The sequence below is a fragment of the Panulirus ornatus genome, chromosome 57, assembly GCF_036320965.1.
Source record: "Panulirus ornatus isolate Po-2019 chromosome 57, ASM3632096v1, whole genome shotgun sequence".
Classification (NCBI taxonomy): domain Eukaryota; kingdom Metazoa; phylum Arthropoda; class Malacostraca; order Decapoda; family Palinuridae; genus Panulirus; species Panulirus ornatus.
In genome coordinates, this window is record NC_092280.1 from 6097385 (window position 1) to 6119372 (window position 21988).

Sequence of the window (21988 nt, forward strand, 5' to 3'; positions counted from 1 at the left end):
TCAATGGAGTTTTAAGGGAGGTAAATGCATGGGTCTCAGAGAGAGAGATGGTTCTACAGTATCCTAGGGCTGGGGGCCCAGGGAGATGGATCAGTTGTTTTTTGCATATGGCATGGCTCAATTGGCATACTTGAGTTTGGAACTGCAGAAGCTGACATTTAAGTTTCTGTGAGTCTGTGAAAAGAGACAGTTAAAAGTTTTTGTTAATAAAAGTAAAGTTATGAGGTTTAATAAGGTGTGGTGGGTTGGTTTGAGTGTGAATTTGAATAGGGAAAACTTGGAGTAAGTGGAGTGCTTTACATACCCTGGAGTAGACATGACAGTGAGAAGAATTACAAGATACTAAGTAAACCATAGAGTGGGTGAAAGGGCAGAGATCTTTGGTGCATTGGGGAGTTTGTAGAAAGAGAAGTCACTATAAGTGAGGGCACAAATGGGTCTGTTTGATGCCACGTGTGAATCTCTATCTATTTACATATATCTGTGATGCCTATTCCAGCTGGACTCCCTTAAGATGGGGTGGCCACAGCAGTAGTCTTTATAACTAGAAAACTCCATTGCCACTTCTTAGCCTTTATGCCTCACCCTTAACAGGCCATTAGCAGAGGACAACCCCAGTACAGTGTGTGCAGAGGCTCCTACCTAATGTGTCTATTTACTAATTCTACCTAATTTTCTACCTAGTGCTCCAGCCTTGTTCTTACCTACTACTTCTATCTACTGCTTCTACCATTTTGCCAAAAGGCAGGGCTAGCACATAGTGCTCAGCACAGGAATTCTAGTTATGAAGAATGAGCTGTGTGAATTCATTGTTGTCAAGTGTTATGTGTGACATGGAAAGATTGTATGTTTGCGGACAGAATACCAGTAGTCCACGTGTGGGTGAGGCTGAAAGAAAAGACAGCTACCTGGGTCACAGGAGTGCAACTTGACAACCACTGAAGTTCTGGCTCACTACCCAGCTGTCGCTAACCCTCCTGATACCCAGGCAGGTAGTACTGGTAACATACCTCCCAGTTGTTTGTTGCCTAATTGCAAAAGAATGGAGGAGGGTTGATGTGTTGGAAATGGAATACCTGAGGACAATATGTAGTGTGAGCAGAGTTCATTGTATAAGAGAGAGGGGTGGTAGTAAGTGAAGAATGATCTGATAAGTTTAAGAGGGTGTGCTTACATAATTTGGATTTTTTCGTATTGTGAGTGATGTGGCATAGGCAAAACATGCTCTTAGCAAAGTCATCTCGAGTTGGATGAAAAGTGAAAGAAAAAGAAAGTAGAAATAATCAGGACTTCGTAGGTGTTTTTAAACCTGACTCTTAAAGGAAGTTACATATTATGGATGGGGAAAGGCCAAAGAAAGAAGAGAATTCTGCAACTTAGCTGTTTAAGGGAAGGAGGTATCAAAACAGCAACCCCTCAAATGATAAGTCTCCACACAGAAACAGTAGAAAGCAACAGACAAATTTGTGCCTCAGGTCCAGTCCTTGGGGACAGGGACACATATAGACAGCTCATTAGAACAGTGGCTATAATGGTACCTGTAGAATAGAAAGAGAGCAGCAACAGTGCAGCAAATGGAAAGGGAAGTTTGAAGTGAGTTGATGCTAGGACAATGGGTGAATGGAAGGCTTTTGATTCCATTCCATTTAACTGACAGATAGAGGATGAGCCACCCTAGATGTGTGAGCAGTACTCCATACTTGGACAAATAAAACTTCTGGATATGAAGTAACTGCACACAGCAAAAATGATTATGGCAGATTTTGCAGTGTTGATTATTTGGGATTTCCATGACAGATTGGATTATGCCCAGCATGTTTATATTATAACTGGATTGAACTGTGGTGTTTTAAAGTGAACAGAGGGAAAGGAATGTTCTTGATTAGAGGTATAGGGGGAAGAATTGCATCATATCAGTATTAGATTTTACAATATTACTGTTTTCCCCTCTCTGAGAAGCCCTACAGGTCTGAATTAAGAGAGGAAATATGATCAGCATGAGAAAGAGGAGGGAGGAGGGGAGGGAGATTCAGTTGAAGTATAGTTGGCTTTCAGAGAGAAGAAAAAGGTCATGGGTATATAATTGGTAAACAGGTGGTGATCTACAGAGAGAGAGACTGGGAATATTGCTGAAATGAATAGAGAAAGAGCCTGGTTTAGGCGCTGTTGCTATGAAAGTTGGGTGAGTCGCAATTACATGAAGGCATTCAAGTGGGGCCCTAGGATCTGTTATGCTCCTCTTGACTGGTGACACCACTCTAAGTAGGCACCAGAGAGGGATCAGTTGGTTGTGTTGCCATAGCTTTTGAGTGATAATGATAGGAAAATAAGATAAACAGAATATATAATTAAATATTGTCAAACATTTTGTGTGAGAAAAAGAGGATATTAGGTTGGGGCTGAACACCATCACACTACATGTAAATAAGGCAAGGAAAAAATGCTTATAATCTATATCTGAAAAGGGTTATGTGACAAAAGCCTCCATGCTGGTTCACTTCACCCCCACTGTCCCTCCCAAATCCTGGATGTTAGTACCTCCCAGTCAGTGATTGTCTGCCACCCATTATTACTAAGAAAATAGAAGTAGTAGATGCCATATACTATACATACTGAGAGGATGAATGAAGAGAGACTAAGAGAATGTATATGTCAGCAGTGAAGGGGGCAAGGGGAGGATGAGAACAAGAAGATGGATGGATGGAGTGAAAGATGCTTGAGTTATTATGGCCTGAACATCCATGAGGGTGAGAGGAGTGTGTAGGATAGGGGAATTGGAGTGATGTGGGATGGGGGAATTGGTGTGATGTGGTATTCAGGGTGCAATGTACTGTCTTTGGGCTGAACTAGGGCTAATGAAATGGACAAGGGGAACCACAGAATGGTCTGTGAGGCTTGGTTAGTGGATAGGGGGCTCTGGTTTCATTGCATTATATATATCAGCTAGAGAGTGAATGTGAGCCAAACAGGCTCTTCTTCATGTCTGTTCCTGGAGCTGTTTCACTAATACAGGAAACAGCTAATGATTATGAAAAAGGAAATTGGCAGGGTAACAAAGTATGTAGGTCACCAAATATTCAAAGTGTATGTTTAGATCTCAAATTAATCCTTCTTGCATTTTTCCTTATACCTATTATATTACCTTTTATCCAAGATGGCCAAGATTAAGGAATATTTTTGCCTATGCCATATTGGCTAATATAAAAGTTAGCTGGATTAGCCATATAAGCAAATTGCATTCAACAAGGTATTAATTACAGCTCGTTCCTCTTCATCCTCCAGTCCTGAACAGCGAGAAGGAGGAGACACAGTAGATGGGATTGATACATTGTTTCACCACTATGTTGTAGCCATTATCAAACAGGAGATGCCTGTCCAAGTGTCCCACATATGTACTACTGTCAATTTGGATGTCTCTCTTGAAGTTACTGATGATGTGAGTGTTCCATTTTTTTTATATGTTGACAGCTTTAGGATAAATGATGTTTGTTGACAGCATATGAATGTTTACATATATATGCAAAGTATTTTTGGATGAGTATGTATGTTGACAACACTTATGTAAGCTGACATTAGTGCTGTTGCCATGGTGACATTCACACCCTTAATGCAGATCATAAAAATTCTGCACTGCATTTAGTAGCTTTCCTCTTACACTATACATTCAGACACCTTCCACCTGGCATCCCTGTCAACCTAGCTTATACTTTTTCCAGAATGGAGTGATGTCTCCAATCAAGTGCCTGTCTTCCTGACAGAAAGGGAGATATCATCCCTCAAGGGGGATAGTCATTTTGGCCTGATTGACCCATGTTTGGATATATAGACACTCACTGCTTCTCATAAGACAAACTCTGGTAATCAGTCAAAGAAATGATGAATGACCCTTTGTTAGAGTACTCCTTGTTACCTAGCTTGTTAAACTCTTATGCTTGATCAGTAAGTCGAGGATGATTGTGGGAAGTAGTCGCTAATGGTAGCTCCCCACTGGCTTTCTAGTGATGGGTTTATAAGATTGTAAGGCTGTGATCTACATGGTAATGCAGTTTAATGGGTTCTGGCACTGATGGTAAACTCTTGAAAGAGACCAAGAGAAACTTCAGAAGTTGTTGAATTCTGGTCTTAGCAGCCAGTCCACATTCCACCCTCTGTTCATCCTCCCATTGGAGCTGGTCGAGAAAATGTGTACCTGGCTCAGGCTGATGGGTGTATGGATGTTTTGTATGTATATATGCATTAGAGAGAAGTCATGGTACAGATATACAAAGTTAAGGGACAGAGCAACATGAGTGTATAGCTCTCTCCCTGTGTCACACAAAAGATAAAGGAGGTGTGTTAAAGGAGGTGGTTGAAAATAAACATGAACAAAAGTAAATTAATGAGGTACAGTTAGGGGGGAGGGGGTTTAGAAACAGTTTGGTTTAAGTGTGAGTAGAAATGTGAAGACCTGAAGGAAGTAGAGAGTTTTAGGTACCTGGAAGTGGATGCGTTAGTGGATGGAACCATTTGGGTTAAAGTGAGCCACAGCTTAGAAAAGAGGGCAAAGGTCATGGCCAGTTTTAGTGTGTGGAAGGAAAGGTCATTGAATGTAAGGGTATGTATGGGTATGTTTGAAGTCATGTTAGTCCCATCAGTCTTGTATGGGTGTGAGTCTTGGGCCTTAATTGCAAGAGAAACGAGTAAGGTTGATGTATACTAGAAATGAAATGCTTGAGGACAATATGTGGCATGGGGTGGGATAATCAGTGAGAGATTATGCTTTTAGAGACAAGTGTGGTATTGAGCATAGTCTGATTGAGAGGGTCAACCATGATATACTGAGATGGTTGGAAAATATGGTAAGCATTAGTGAAGAGAGACTGACAAAAGTATCTTTCTGTCATAATGGATGGGCTTTACTCTGCCAAGAAAATGTTCTTACCTAGTTATGAGCAGGATTGAACACTTGACCTGTCATTTGCTTAACTCATTTATGTCTTCTGATAGAAGAATTATGGATGTCATTGCTTGTTTCCATATCAAGAATGTGAACCCCCAAAGGACTCTAGCCATACTGGTATGTTTTATGGTATGGGGTCACTAGCTGAACTAGTATGGATTGACTCTTCCTGTCTTCAGTATAATTTGAAGGCATGCTTTATTTGTATGTACAGATGCCAAGGTCACAAGCAACTGTACTTAACACTGTGAAAGAATTCTTGAATTATAGTTACCCAAATAGCACAGTCTGTTAAGTATACATGCTAAAGTGTATGCAAGAATGATGATTGATGAAGTAATGGGAGTGACTGAATGCAAAATAAATGAGAAGCAAGGGAGTATTAGGAAAGTTAGGGGATGTGTATATCAGATTTTTTGAGGTGAAGATGTCTGTGGAAAATTATTTGGCAAAAGGTAAGAAGTTGTATGCAGCTTTTATGGATTTGGAAAAACTGTATGACAAAGTTGTGTGAAATGCTTTATGGGATGTTTGAGGATATATGGCGTAGGGAACACAAATGTTGTATGGTATGAAAGCCTTCTATAAAAGGAGCAAATGCATATGAAAGAGTGGATGTAGAGTTGAGCAAAAGTTTCATTATACATTTGGGTGTGAGGCAGGGCTGTGTGATGTCACTGAGGCTTTTGATATTATTCATTTATACTTAGAAAAACAAATTGATTTGTATGTAGCATTTATGGATCTGGAGAAGGCATATGATAGGGTTGATAGAGATGCTTTATGGAAGGTCTTAAGAGTATATGGTGTGGGAGGTAAGTTGCTAGAAGCAGAGAAAAGTTTATATCAAGGATGTAAGGCATATGTATGAGTAAGAACAAAGGAGAGTGATTGGTTCCCAGTGAATGTCGGTCTGCTGCAGGGGTGTGTGATGACCCCATGGCTGTTTAATTTGTATATGGATGGGGTGGTTAGGGAGGTAGATGCAAGAGTTTTGGAGAGAGGGATGAGCATGCAGTCTGTTGGGGATGAGAGGGCCTGGGAATTGAGTCAGTTGTAGTTCACTGATGGTACAGTTCTAGTGGCTGATTCAAGTGAGAAACTGCAGAAGTTGTTGACTGAGTTTGAAAAAGTGTGTGAAAGAGAAAGTTGAGAGTAAATATGAATAAGAGCTAGATTATTAGGTTCAGCAGGGTTGAGGGATAAGTTATTGGGATGTAAGTTTGAATAGAGAAAAATTGGAGGAAGTGAAGTGTTTTAGATATCTGGTAGGGGACTTGCAGCAAATGGAACCATAGAAGAGGAAGTGAGTCACAGGGTAGGGGAGGGGGCGTAGGTCCTGGGAGCAATGAAGAATGTGTGGAAGGAGAGAACATTATATCAGAGAGCAAAAATGGGTATGTTTGAAGGAAGAGCTGTTCCTACAATAATATATGGTTGTGAGGCATGGGCTAAAGATAGGGTTGTACGGAGGAGAATGGATGTGTTGGAAATGAAATGTTTAAGGACAATATGTGGTGTGAAGTGGTTTGATCGAGTAAGTAATGAAAGTGTATGAGAGATGCTTCGGAATGAAAAGAGTGTGGTTGAGAGAGCAGAGGAGGGTGTGTTGAAATGGTTTGGTCATATGGAGAGAATGAGTAAGGAAAGATTGACAAAGAGGATATATGTGTCAGAGGACTAGGGAAGAAGGAGAAGCGGGAGACCAAATTGGAGGTGGGAGGATGGAATGAAAAAGATTTTGTGCAATCAGGGCCTGAACATACAGGAGAGTGAAAGGCGTGCAAGGAATAGAGTGAATTGGAACAATGTGGTATACTGGGGTCAACATGCTGTCAATGGATTGAATCAGGGCATGTGAAGCATCTGGGGTAAACCATGGAAAGATTTTTTGGGCTTAGATGTGGAAAGGGAGCTGTAGTTTCAGTGCATTACACATGACAGCTAAAGACTGAGTGTGAATGAATGTGGCTTTTTTGTCTTTTCCTGGTGCTACCTCACTGGAAGGTGGGGATGCTCTTTTCATGTGTGGTAGGGTGGTGACGGGAATGGATGAAGGTAGCGAATGTGAATGTGTACATGTGTATATACATTTATGTGTGTATGTATATGTGGGTATAAGTTGAAATGTATATGTATGTACATGTGCATGTATGGGCATTTATGTATATACATGTGTATGTAGGTGGGTTGGGCCATTCCTTGTCTGTTTCCTGGCGCTGCCTCGCTGATGCAGGAGATGGTGATTAAGTATGATAAAAAAGAAATATGTATATGCATGTATACGTTAAAATGTATATGTATGTATATGTGCGTGTATGAGTGCATATGTGTACATGAGTGGTTGGGCCATTCTTCGTCTGTTTCCTTTTGCTACCTCGCTGATGCGGGAAACAGCAATTAAGTATAATAAGTAAATAAGATATAGATAATGAATATATGTTATTTTATCATACTCGTATTATATGTAATTGGTTCCCCCATCAGCGAGGTAGCACCAGGGAACAGACAAAGAACTGGCCATCCACTCATATACACACATGTATGTATATATATATATATATATATATATATATATATATATATATATATATATATATATATATATATATATTCACTGAGAACCAATCACTTTCCTCTCTTCCTACAGGTACACATGCCTTACATCCTCGATAAAAACTTTTCACTGCTTCTAACAACTTGCCTCTCACACCATATATTCTTAATACCTTCCACAGAGCATCTCTATCAACTCTATCATATGCCTTCTCCAGATCCATAAATGCTACATACAAATCCATTTGCTTTTCTAAGTATTTCTCACATACATTCTTCAAAGCAAACACCTGATCCACACATCCTCTACCACTTCTGAAACCACACTGCTCTTCCCCAATCTGATGCTCTGTACATGCCTTCACCCTCTCAATCAATACCCTCCCATATAATTTACCAGGAATACTCAACAAACTTATACCTCTCTAATTTGAGCACTCACTCTTATCCCCTTTGCCTTTGTACAATGGCACTATGCACGCATTCCGCCAATCCTCAGGCACCTCACCATGAGTCATACATACATTAAATAACCTTACCAACCAGTCAATAATACAGTAGGTTTGCGGCAGGGGTGTGTGATGTCTCCATGGTTGTTTAATTTGTTTTTAATTTGTTTATGGATGGGGTTGTTAGGGAGGTGAATGCAAGAGTTTTGGAAAGAGGGGCAAGTATGAAGTCTGTTGGGGATGAGAGAGCTTGGGAAGTGAGTCAGTTGTTGTTCGCTGATGATACAGCGCTGGTGGCTGATTCATGTGAGAAACTGCAGAAGCTGGTGACTGAGTTTGGTAAAGTGTGTGAAAGAAGAAAGCTAAGAGTAAATGTGAATAAGAGCAAGGTAATTAGGTACAGTAGGGTTGAGGGTCAAGTCAATTGGGAGGTAAGTTTGAATGGAGAAAAACTGGAGGAAGTAAAGTGTTTTAGATATCTGGGAGTGGATCTGGCAGTGGATGGAACCATGGAAGCGGAAGTGGATCATAGGGTGGGGGAGGGGGCAAAAATCCTGGGAGCCTTGAAGAATGTGTGGAAGTCGAGAACATTATCTCGGAAAGCAAAAATGGGTATGTTTGAAGGAATAGTGGTTCCAACAATGTTGTATGGTTGTGAGGCATGGGCAATGGATAGAGTTGTGCGCAGGAGGGTGGATGTACTGGAAATGAGATGTTTGAGGACAATGTGTGGTGTGAGGTGGTTTGATTGAGTAAGTAACGTAAGGGTAAGAGAGATGTGTGGAAATAAAAAGAGCGTGGTTGAAAGAGCAGAAGAGGGTGTTTTGAAATGGTTTGGGCACATGGAGAGAATGAGTGAGGAAAGATTGACCAAGAGGATATATGTGTCGGAGGTGGAGGGAACAAGGAGAAGTGGGGACCAAATTGGAGGTGGAAAGATGGAGTGAAAAAGATTTTGTGTGATCGGGGCCTGAACATGCAGGAGGGTGAAAGGAGGGCAAGGAATAGAGTGAATTGGATCGATGTGGTATACCGGGGTTGACGTGCTGTCAGTGGATTGAATCAGGGCATGTGAAGCGTCTGGGGTAAACCATGGAAAGCTGTGTAGGTATGTATATTTGCGTGTGTGGACATATGTTTATACATGTGTATGGGGGTGGGTTGGGCCATTTCTTCTGTCTGTTTCCTTGTGCTACCTCGCAAACGCGGGAGACAGCGACAAAGCACAAAAAAAAAAAAAAAAAAAAAAAAAATATATATATATATATATATATATATATTAATGCCCATATATGCATGTATACATACATATACATACACACACAGACATATATATAATTCAAAAGATTTTCCTCTTTAACTTCTCTTGATGTATTCTACTTATTGAAGAAACTTTGATATTTTGTTGAATTTTCTGATAATTCATGGGTCTGGCAACCCTCTGTAATTTCTAAGCTGGGTCCTTTAACGGTTTTAGGATTTTTTTGTTATATACTGGCTAAAAGGGGAGATGTTGATTGCTTCATTAACTTGATTTATGGATAATTGATGTTACTGGTGCCATTATTGAAGACAGCCGACATTTTATTGTGACCTCTTGGTATTTCGGTGATTGAGCTGATGACTTGCTTAACATCATTATGTGATTCCTGTAATTCTTGTCTTCTTTTGTTGACTGCTGTCTTTTTAGTCTCTTTGTCCTTAATTTATTGTACTTCCTGACCTACTAGAGTGTCCATGCTTGCTAGTTGACTTTGCTTCTTTACCCATTGGTGAAAAATCAGCTCAGGCTGAACAATCCAGGGAACTGAAGCCATTAAGATCAGGCCAAGCCATCATGCCTTTGTAATATGAAAATGTCATGTTTAATATTATTTTTTGGTGTTTAATGGAAAGATTCTTATTGAAAGTCTGTACTTCACATATCAGAGAAGTGATAAATCTCAGTGTATCTCATGTATCTCTTTACTTAACTTTTATTGAACAGTCTTTTACAGGATTTAGTAGTAACACCCTTAAAAACTTTTAATTAACACTCTTTTACAGGATTTAGTAGCAACACCCTTAAAGAACCATACATCTTGTGAACGCATCATAACTGATGTTGCAGTGAAAGTGACGCAGACAGTCACTGATATTTATGATTCTTCTGTCAATGTAGACTCTCCCTTCTACATCAGGTGGGTGGAAGTTAATTTACTGTCATGCATCCAGTTATAAGGATAGTGATAAGCACCACAGGGAATATCATATTGCTATGATTGTGTTGTTCTGGGTACCAAATGCAGGTTTCCAGAGGGTTCAGATGTTACCGAAGCATAAAGAACAAAAAAGAGCTGTACATTACCTTTTTTATTTTTTATTACTTAACTGCTTTTTGACATAGTGAGGTAGCATCAGGAAATAACAGAAAACAACAGTACACATCTTCTCTCTAGCTATTGTGTATAGCGTACCAAACCCAGATCCTGAATGCCCATATGAAATTCTGCTGGCTTAAAAGGTTAGGTCATTGTACAGCATTTTTCTCTCATTGTTGTTTATGTTTAATGCCCTGATATATAGCTAAGTTTGATTGTCTTTCTTCATAACAGGGTTTAGCCAGTGAGTAAGGAGAATGAGCTGAGTCCCATTCCCATGAAAGAATGACAGTGTACTCTCTATTTAACAGACTAATAGGGTGGAAGAGCTATCCTTTAAATTGTATTTTTTTTAGACACTGACAAATGGACAAATATAGAGTATATGTACAGTATTGTATAATGTATAGTTTTAATTAAATAAAGAATGAAAAAATTATATAAAGGATTACAGTACTGTGATGAAATAGAATAGGTATTTTATTGTATAGTTTTAATCAACTAATCTGCCACATGTATTACATCTTGATAAGGTTGTAAATTGCCTGATATATGGTAGGGACTTTCATTAAAGACTCTTCAGAGGCTCAGGAGTAGACCATGATTTGCCTCTTCCCTCTGCTTGAAGGTTCTGGTGACCTCTTGCACCAGCAAATTATCATCTTTTTTGATGAAGTTATGAAAGAGATTTTTGAATGGCTTTACACTCTCACACTCTTTGTCCTAGTACTCAAAGATTCACCATAGATTTTTCTGTTGTTCATGTTATGGCATTTAAGGAAATGCTGTAACCATGCATTGCTAGTACTAAAAGTAATGTTCATACATTCCACGACCCTGTTTGTTACAGTATGCAGTACTATGCCATAAATGTTGACCCACTTGAGCACTGCTGCAAGTACCATTTATGAACAACCTCTTGCTTGCAAGTTTTATATGCTTCTTAGCGCCAGTAGATGATCCTCTCATTGTTGCACTAACTTTGAAATATAACGCAGATTGTTTGGACATTTATTAGCTCTCTCTTCCTTCCAAAACAGTTAGCTTTGTAACACCGTACCTGTCACACTATTGGGCAAGAAGCATGCCAGATTTGAGCTTTTTAATCAGCTCTGATTTCTGATCTAGGGTCAAATTTACATGCTTTCTTTTCTTACTACCCTTAAGACCTATTATGACTATCACAGATACACAATGTATGAGAGAGAGAAAGCCAAAAAACTGATTTTGTAGCAGACGTGACACAAACCAGCACATAAATGATTAGTAATACTTCTGCATGGGTGCCTTTAAGCAAATTGGGTCGATCAACAGCCAGGCTTGGGTAGTTTGTAGTGCCACTCGTATCTGCCATGCATGCATCAACCAGTAGCTCATCTAGAAGATTCAAGAATAATTGGGACAGTATGAGCTTATTTTGACTGCACGGACACAAATTGGCGTGAGTAGATTTGGTTCTTTATTTCCGAATTACATTAACTAAATTTGGGACTTTGTACCTCACACTATTGCACACATTTCATTTTTCTCTGCATGTTTATTGGTTCACTATATGTGATTTCTCTTTTTATGAGGTTTTCGTATAACATAAGCCATGTATAAAGCAAGGAATGGGTGTATTGATTTGTATGATGCCACAGTAGCATATGGTGTGAGGTAAAGGAAAGGATTTACTTTGATTTCATAGTTGTGTTCAGTATGCATAGAAGTGTTAATGAATCTTAATATTTTAACCTATATTAATCCAGAACTATGATAAGCTGTTTAGTTGTCAATTTAATGATGTCACTGATCACTGTGTACTGTCAGTATCTGCCAACTTGTTCATTTTCAGGTCCCAACAACTGGCTAACTTCACTGTCATGTTTAGTGTGGCTGGACCTGTTTACTTCACCTTCTCATATGAACCAAGCTTTGGTATCAATCATACATTCATTGAAACAGGTAAGGGGCCTTCATTTACTTGCTCTCTTTATTTTCGTCTGCATAACTTTATTTGGTTAGTAATGTAATATCTGTGAACAAAAAAAAATAATATAAGTGGAATGTCGATAATTTGGCATGTTTGAGACCAAACACCCCCGAGTATCAGAATATGCTGGTGCAGGCAAAAAATCTCCAGTCCAACTATCCATAGGCTGGAAACTTCCAAAATCAAAGCTTTTACATTTAAGATTCCCTTGAAAATGATGCATGAGTTTCCAAACTTGCTCTTGTGCTTTCTGTGTGTAACCAAGTCAACATGTCCCTCATTACTAGAACCCACACCACCAGTTCTTTGTTCTGTCAGTTAGAATTGAAGGTGTTTGCACTCAGTGCTTTTCTCAATTATTTGCAATCACTTGTTTTTACAGTGCTGGTGGTGAGTTCTACGCTCACACAACCTCATGTTCTGAACTGTATCCATCACAGAACTTCCTGAAACTTTTGTATGCTTGCAAAACTGACAATTTCTTCATTGTTTATTTTGTTTAACCATTACTGTTACACTGTGGAAGTATTTCCTTACATCATATTGTAAGTTTCTTGCTTAATTTTATGCTTTGGCCTTTGGTTGCTTTGTCTACATTTGTCAAAGAGGTGCAAAGAGAAAGATAATTATACTTTTCATTATGCAGCAAGTTCACTTTAAACAGAAATTAGTTAAGGGAAAGTTGGTGCGTATTTTGAGGGAACTTAATGGTATTGGTAACACAGCCATATGTATTAATGATAGGCAGTGTTGAAATAATGAATGTATACCACATCCTAAAGAAATTAGTGAGGGTGAAACCAAACTTCATTAAACAAGTGACTTATCAGTGCGAAATGTTCAGTTACTTTCATGTGGTTGGTCGTACTCTTTAAAGTCTGGTGGCGTGAAGCGGCAAAGCGTATCTCATGTGAAAGCTCCCTTCTAGCTGAGGTGATTTGCTTCATAAAATTCGAAGCACATTTCAACTGACCTACAGTAAGTCTCATGTACTTCATTAATTATCAGAGCCATCTGCATATCTGCTTTGCCTCACTTGTTCAAGAATATTCCACTCTTAAATCCTTCATATCATAATCAAGATCACCTTAATATTGTGATAAAAATCATGTCCTTATAATGATAACACTTCATTGTCCATTTGATCAGTATCATCATTATTAGTACCGCAGAGATGATCACCAATATACTGGGTAAAGTGTGCTTGGTTGCATAGTTGTTGTGGAAAGTGGCAAATGCAGATGGGAGAGCCAGTGCCATACCTTCCCCCTCGGTGTTATATGGGTAAGTGACACAGCAGGATTTTGCCCTGATACAAATTATAGTTGCTTGTGACAACAGGCATCTCTTCATACAGGAAAATAGCACTTTTGAATTTAAATGAAGGCAGGGAAAGGCAAACTGTCCAAGGTAAGTTGCAGTTGTTGTGCTAAGTCTGTACAAGTAATTTTGCACTTGTAATTAGTTTAAACATATTTCTTTTAAATGCCATTTTCATGGAATGCATCCCTCATTTAAAGTGAAGGAAATTTATAATTGAAATGGTATGAAAAACAATTACAAGCACTGTGAATACTGTGTAACAAACCCATTTCTTTTCTTTTTAGGTGATTACCCAAAAGGCACGATAGATCATGAACTGACATATTCGATTCAGCTTGATATTCCTGATATGTACTTAGTGACTGTGTCTGCTGAAAATCAGCACAATGTTGATCCAGGTCCTATAAGCAACTTTACTATTCTGTATGTTCAACATGAAGTTTCTACATCATGGATTATAAAACCAGATGATCCTGTAGGCTTCTTCATCCCAACTGAAAGTGAGTGATATGTGTGTTTTGATATTTCAGTATTTTGGCTCTTTTACTCATCTAGGTAGTAGTTGGTAGGCAGCGACCAACCAGGGAGACACATTGTCAGTACTAACTGCCTAGGTATCAGGAGAGTCAGTGGCAACTGTATAGTGAGCCAGCTCTTCAATAGTTGTCAGTTTGCTTTCCTTTGACCTGGATAGCTGTCATTTATTTCTACCTCAACCACACATGAATTGCTGGCATTCTGTCTACAAACATACAATCTCTAGACAAACCCTTAACTCGCACAACTCATTCTTCTTAACTGAATTTTTCTTCTGATAGTGCTGTGAACTACCCCTGCCTTTTGGCAAAATTGTAGAAGCAGTGAATAGCAGGTAGGAACATATGCCAGGAGCGTTAGGTCTTAGTAGTAAGTTGGAACATTAGGTATACACTTTAGATGATAGTAGTTGGTAGGAACGTTAGTTAGGAGCCTCTGAAAATACTACACTAAAGAAGCCCTCAGCCATTGCCCTGCTAAGAGTGAGGCACTAAAGGTTAAGAAACAACACTGGAGTTAACTAGTTATGGAGACTATTGCCATGTACACCCCTTGAAGGAGTTCCCAGAGGGAACAGACATCAGAGATGTAGATAGATAGAATAATACTCCTGTAATTTTATTTTATTTTTCCTTGTGTATGTAGCTAGAGTTGCCCTCTGCCAGTGGCCTGTTAAGGCTGAGGCACAAAAGGCTAAGAAGCAGCAATGGAGTTTACTGGTGATGGAGACTCTATTGCTGTGGCCTTCCCTTTAAGGGAGTTCCCATTGGAACAGGCATCAGAGATATAGATGGGTAGATCTCTTTTAGTGCATCATTTGCTATTTATGCACTTGGTTGTGTGAGATACATTGATTTTGTAATGTATGATACTTAAGAAATATGAACACTATCTCCTCTTAAGTAGAGCCTAAAAGAAAAGAAATATGTATTAACCATAGAGACATTTGTTAATGATTTCATTTTCCTAACACATTAATGAAATATCAGACATCACTGAGGATTAGTTTATACTTATGTCATTTTTGTATGGTTTCATATCAGTGTTAGGCATATATGTATGATAAAATGAAGTGTAATCTACTTATACACTTCAACCATCCAGTTTTCTTATGTGTCATATACTTCCTTCATGAACCACTGTCACTTTGGAATAATTTTTGAAAAGCATACTTGATATCAGATCAGTAAACACCTCAGGAACTTAGATTAATTCCTTCATTATTTTTCTTACCATATATTTCTTTTCCTAAAGGGGGGTCATGATTGAGGCATGTGTTGCTTGTATGATGATGATTACTACAAGAAGAATGTAGGGTGTCAGTGAGCCATGCAGTTTGGGAGATGATGGAGAACTAATTTCAAGTTTCTTTGGCATTTTCTTAGCCTCAAGTTTACTTTGTATGGGAACAAACCCCTAAATATTACTTTTATTATCCATACACAGCTCCATCATTCAGATTCGTTGATGGAAGTCTGGGCAACTTCCCAACAAATGCCTCAGCTCATATGGACTGGGGGGATGGCACAGACATTGAGGTTCTACCCTTTGAAGACCCTGGGAACAAAGAGCCAGTCCTGATGCATACTTATGCTAAAGGTGGCATATACAATGTCAGTGCTTTCATCTCCAATTTTGTGTCTGGATATGAAGTCTCGTGTGAGGTTTGTGATTTTGATTTTTTATAAAAACAAATCTTGTTCACATTTGCATCATATATAGATCTGACTATGTAGTCCTGCATTTATGTTCAAGGAATGACTAGAAATATGATCCCTTTTTTTGAAAAGTTTTAAGTATTGTAAAATTTTAGAATCTGTATGTATTCATATTTGTATATAACTTGCCTCCATCTGTTTATTAACTTTAGTATTTTTATACATAGGTGGATCAAGTACACACAGCCTTTCATTTCACTCATACACATCTTCAACTCATCTCAAATGTGCTAAGCTAAAACTAGGGCCTCTTACATACCTTACTTTACCTTCCTGCCCCAGAATTGCCTTCTTTAGGGCTTCCACAGCACTCAGGAAGCCATGTTCAACCACTGGACAGAACCAAAGATCAGAAAATGTGGTGATGTATGTATGTCTCTATGGGATGAGCACAGGACAATTCAGGAGTAAGTGTTCAGTGTCTTCTGATTGGAAGTTGCATAAGTGGCATTGTGATACGTTAGAAAGATGGGTGGCTCCCATAATACACACAAGAAATTTTGACTCATTCATGCCTGGTGAGTGTAGTTTTAGATTTGTGCATGATCGTTAGAATGGAGTTTAAGCCTGGGTTGTGAGGGTAGTTGTTCAGGTATCTGTTTGGTTACTTAAGTGTGTATATGTTTTATCAGCGTCATTTGTTGGGAGGGGTATCTTTTACTATAGGTTGTTAAAGTTTGAAGCAGGGGTAAGCTGTATGCTTTATTTGCTACTTCAGTGTCAGTGGTTTGGATGGAAGGGATTTAAGGTAGTTTCAAGGAGCTGAGTGCCAAATATATTGAGGTAGGGTTGTATTTATTTATAATACTTTGTCTGTCTCCTGCGTTAGCGAGGTAGCGCAAAGAAACGAATGAATGAATGGCCCAACCCACCCGCATACACACGTATATACATACACGTCCACACACAGCACATATACATATCTATACATCTCAACCTATACATATATATATATATATATACACACACAGACATATACATATATACACATGTACATATTTCATACTGTCTGCCCTTATTCATTTCCGTCGCCACCCCGCCACACATGAAATGAAAACCCCCTTCCCCCGCATGTGTGCAAGGTAGCGCTAGGAAAAGACAACAAAGGCCACATTCGTTCACACTCAGTCTCTAGCTGTCATGTATAATGCACCGAAACCACAGCTCCCTTTCCACATCCAGGCCCCACAAAACTTTCCATGGTTTACCCCAGATGCTTCACATGCCCTGGTTCAATCCATTGATAGCACGTCGACCCTGGTATACCACATCGTTCCAATTCACTCTATACCTTGCACACCTTTCACCCTCCTGCATGTTCAGGCCCCAATCACTCAAAATCTTTTTTCACTCTATCTTTCCACCTCCAATTTGGCCTCCCACTTCTTGTTCCCTCCACCTCTGACACATATATCCTCTTTGTCAATCTTTCCTCACTCATTCTTTCCATGTGACCAAACCATTTCAAAACACCCTCTTCTGCTCTCTCAACCACTCTTTTTATTACCACACGTCTCTCTTACCCTTACATTACTTACTCGATCAAACCACCTCAAACCACATATTGAGGTAGGGTTGTATTGGAAGTATTTTAGTTCACTGTGCATGTGCTGAACATGTGGTTGTTAATCTGCCGGTGATTGTGTGATTTTTTCATGTCTTTCAGGGGTTAAGAGGGTGACGGGGGAATCTTTTGGGTATACAGCCATTGTTTTGAGTGAATCATTGTTCTAATTGTGAGATATAGTTTTGCACTGTTGTGATTGATTGAGTAGTCGTAAGGTCCTATGATGTGATTGTAAAGTCATTTGCATATGGGAAGACTTTCACTTTGTGGTCTGCAGATGGTACTGGGAGGTCTTGCTGAAAGACGCTGAAGAGAGTTGGAGGAAGAACTGCTCCTTGGGGAACTCCATTGTAAGCTTGAGCTTCCATGACTGTATAAGAATTTTCTTTCTCACTTTTCACTTTTAGTTGATTTGTCAAATAAAGCATTTCTCCTTTCACATCTCCATCTGCACACAGAGAACATCTTAATTTTACATGATCAGAAATCATTCCATTGGTTTCATCGAAATACCTCTAGCTTTAATCTTGTCACGTACTACATCTGCCCATCTCTTCTGCCATCCTCCTTTTTTTGTAAATTCATCAACATTGTTGTATTTTTCTGGGCAAAACTTTTATATGCCTTTCATTCATCATTCATTTTACATGTGCATACCATCTTAAAAGACTTTTGCCCATGCTTCTGTCTAATAATTTCTAATGTCATATATTACTCATTTTGTTTTTAGTTCTGTCTGTCATTCCAACTAACTGTGGAACATGAATCATCATCCATCCATACTGCAGTTACTTTTTTGCCCATCTTTACTTAAAAACTTATGTTTCACATCCATACCATAGATTTTGGGCAAATATTCCATCATCCATACTTTCTGCCATACTTAAATTTTTCTTGTTCATCAGAGCTTTCATTTCATATCCAAATTTTCTCCCATACATGACTTTGCACTCAACTTTAGCTTTCATAGCTTTCTTATGTGCAACTATCTCATCACCACTTCCAAAAACCTAATTTGTTTTCAGTGTATGGCTTTAAAGTTTTCTTAATATTGTACTGTGACTGCCCATCTCTTTCAAAGATAAGAATTATGCTTGTACCCATATTCAATTGAATATCCTTTGTTTGCACGTAGTATCAAAGTGACACACCAGTCTGTCCAACTCTTTTTCTGTTTCAACTTAGCATCATTTGCGTATATCAGAATAACAAGGTTCACTTGCACTATTTCTTTATTTTTGCACAAGTTTCTTATGTATACTGCCCTTTATTTTCTTATCAATGTTTTTTAACTCATGTTTTTTTCAGCATTTACCACTATTGGGTATCATGTTCAACCTTCCATCTTTTCTAGCTATCATTAATATCAGATGAGAGTTGGGGTGAGAGACTATCAGTAAATTTTAGGGAAAATAAAAAGATGTTCTGGAAGGAGGTAAATAGGGTGCGTAAGACAAGGGAGCAAATGGGAACTTCAGTGAAGGGCGTAAATGGGGAGGTGATAACAAGTAGCGGTGATGTGAGAAGGAGATGGAATGAGTATTTTGAAGGTTTGTTGAATGTGTCTGATGATAGAGTGGCAGATATAGGGTGTTTTGGTCGAGGTGGTGTGCAAAGTGAGAGGGTTAGGGAAAATGATTTGGTAAACAGAGAAGAGGTAGTAAAAGCTTTGCGGAAGATGAAAGCCGGCAAGGCAGCAGGTTTGGATGGTATTGCAGTGGAATTTATTAAGAAAGGGGGTGACTGTATTGTTGACTGGTTGGTAAGGTTATTTAATGTATGTATGACTCATGGTGAGGTGCCTGAGGATTGGCGGAATGCGTGCATAGTGCCATTGTACAAAGGCAAAGGGGATAAGAGTGAGTGCTCAAATTACAGAGGTATAAGTTTGTTGAGTATTCCTGGTAAATTATATGGGAGGGTATTGATTGAGAGGGTGAAGGCATGTACAGAGCATCAGATTGGGGAAGAGCAGTGCGGTTTCAGAAGTGGTAGAGGATGTGTGGATCAGGTGTTTGCTTTGAAGAATGTATGTGAGAAATACTTAGAAAAGCAAATGGATTTGTATGTAGCATTTATGGATCTGGAGAAGGCATATGATAGAGTTGATAGAGATGCTCTGTGGAAGGTATTAAGAATATATGGTGTGGGAGGCAAGTTGTTAGAAGCAGTGAAAAGTTTTTATCGAGGATGTAAGGCATGTGTACGTGTAGGAAGAGAGGAAAGTGATTGGTTCTCAGTGAATGTAGGTTTGCGGCAGGGGTGTGTGATGTCTCCATGGTTGTTTAATTTGTTTATGGATGGGGTTGTAAGGGAGGTAAATGCAAGAGTCCTGGAAAGAGGGGCAAGTATGAAGTCTGTTGGGGATGAGAGAGCTTGGGAAGTGAGTCAGTTGTTGTTCGCTGATGATACAGCGCTGGTGGCTGATTCATGTGAGAAACTGCAGAAGCTGGTGACTGAGTTTGGTAAAGTGTGTGGAAGAAGAAAGTTGAGAGTAAATGTGAATAAGAGCAAGGTTATTAGGTACAGTAGGGGTGAGGGTCAAGTCAATTGGGAGGTGAGTTTGAATGGAGAAAAACTGGAGGAAGTGAAGTGTTTTAGATATCTGGGAGTGGATCTGTCAGCGGATGGAACCATGGAAGCGGAAGTGGATCATAGGGGGGGGGAGGGGGCGAAAATTTTGGGAGCCTTGAAAAATGTGTGGAAGTCGAGAACACTATCTCGGAAAGCAAAAATGGGTATGTTTGAGGGAATAGTGGTTCCAACAATGTTGTATGGTTGCGAGGCGTGGGCTATGGATAGAGATGTGCGCAGGAGGATGGATGTGCTGGAAATGAGATGTTTGAGGACAATGTGTGGTGTGAGGTGGTTTGATCGAGTAAGTAACGTAAGGGTAAGAGAGATGTGTGGAAATAAAAAGAGCGTGGTTGAGAGAGCAGAAGAGGGTGTTTTGAAATGGTTTGGGCACATGGAGAGAATGAGTGAGGAGAGATTGACCAAGAGGATATATGTGTCGGAGGTGGAGGGAACGAGGAGAAGAGGGAGACCAAATTGGAGGTGGAAAGATGGAGTGAAAAAGATTTTGTGTGATCGGGGCCTGAACATGCAGGAGGGTGAAAGGAGGGCAAGAAATAGAGTGAATTGGAGTCATGTGGTATACAGGGGTTGACGTGCTGTCAGTGGATTGAAGCAAGGCATGTGAAGCGTCTGGGGTAAACCATGGAAAGCTGTGTAGGTATGTATATTTGCGTGTGTGGACGTGTGTATGTACATGTGTATGGGGGGGGGGGGGTTGGGCCATTTCTTTCGTCTGTTTCCTTGCGCTACCTCGCAAACGCGGGAGACAGCGACAAAGTATAAAAAAAAAAAAAAAAAAAAAAAAGAATACCTTTGTTGCTAAACTTAACTCATCTTACATTCTCTTGTATGTATATAAAACAGCAATAGTGACAACATTATTTTCTTCCTTTGAGGTTGGTATAAAATTGAACCAATCACAACTGTATTTAACCCACTTTTAGTATCATCTTCCTGTAACAGATTTTTGACATATGAAAATTCATTCTAATTTACCATTACAGTGTTCTAGATTGGTTGTAATCCATGGATTATTGAGATATGTCTCTTATAGTCAAAGCCTAAAAATTTGAATGCATTGAGACCAAGCAGAGTGTGAATTCTTGAAAGTTGAATATTGTTAAGTTCTGAAACTGTTAGTTATATAATCTTCCAAAGAGCCTTAACAATTTAGAACAAAAATACAATGATATAAATGAAATAACAATCAGGATAGTACATAAGTCAGTGAAACACTCACTTTTTATAGATGGTAAATTACTGATAATAGAGGTTACAAGTATAAGATGTACTAGAGGAATTTGGATTCTCATGCTGATAGGAAGTCATGGAGACATACGTTTTTAAAGGGGGTACAGGAAAATTTCCTTTACAAGCCTGCCAGGGAGCACATTAAGATGAAAGATATTGATACACCGTTATTGCTAGATTTTATCTTCTTGCTTACGAGCATGGATCTTAAGAACATTATATATGATACACCAGTTGGAAGAAGTGCTCATGTAACGTTCAAATTTGACTGTGTGGTAAACGAGGACATTGAAAGTGCAGAAATGTGACATTACATAAAGAGAATATGTAATTATGGAAACTGTACAAAATCTCAGTAATTTCTATGGTAACATAGATTGGGAAATGGAGTTCAGTAGTCAGGAATCAGGACTTTGTTGTCAGAGATTCTGTGAAATTTATGATGAGGAAATAGAGCCATGGTTACTTCAAGCCTCAAATACAGAGGGAATGATAAGAAAAAGGAAGGAATGGTTTAATAAAAGATGTCATAAAGCAAAAGAGCATTGAGGTGTGCAGTAGTGAAGATATAAGCAGCACTCTAGCCAGCCAGCATATGTAAGGTTTAATAGAACATGGAATGAGTATAGCAGGATAAGAATGAAACTTTGAAAAGAATATGTTGGACAAGGCTGCTAGAAATCCAAAACTTTTCTGTAAATTCATTAAGAATCAGTTGTCATTTCAGGATTAGCTAATC

General features: G+C 39.1%; 1 protein-coding gene across 1 annotated transcript in view; it reads left to right on the plus strand.

Annotated features, from left to right (window-relative positions):
- Positions 1 to 21988, plus strand: part of LOC139766169 (polycystin-1-like) — a 303003-nt gene that overhangs the window by 45209 nt on the left and 235806 nt on the right. Inside the window, exons 10-15 of the mRNA XM_071694439.1 lie at positions 3283 to 3436; positions 9991 to 10124; positions 12139 to 12248; positions 13618 to 13686; positions 13884 to 14099; positions 15583 to 15800. Of these exons, the coding sequence (XP_071550540.1) occupies positions 3283 to 3436; positions 9991 to 10124; positions 12139 to 12248; positions 13618 to 13686; positions 13884 to 14099; positions 15583 to 15800 (901 nt within the window). The remainder of the gene's footprint in view (positions 1 to 3282; positions 3437 to 9990; positions 10125 to 12138; positions 12249 to 13617; positions 13687 to 13883; positions 14100 to 15582; positions 15801 to 21988) is intronic.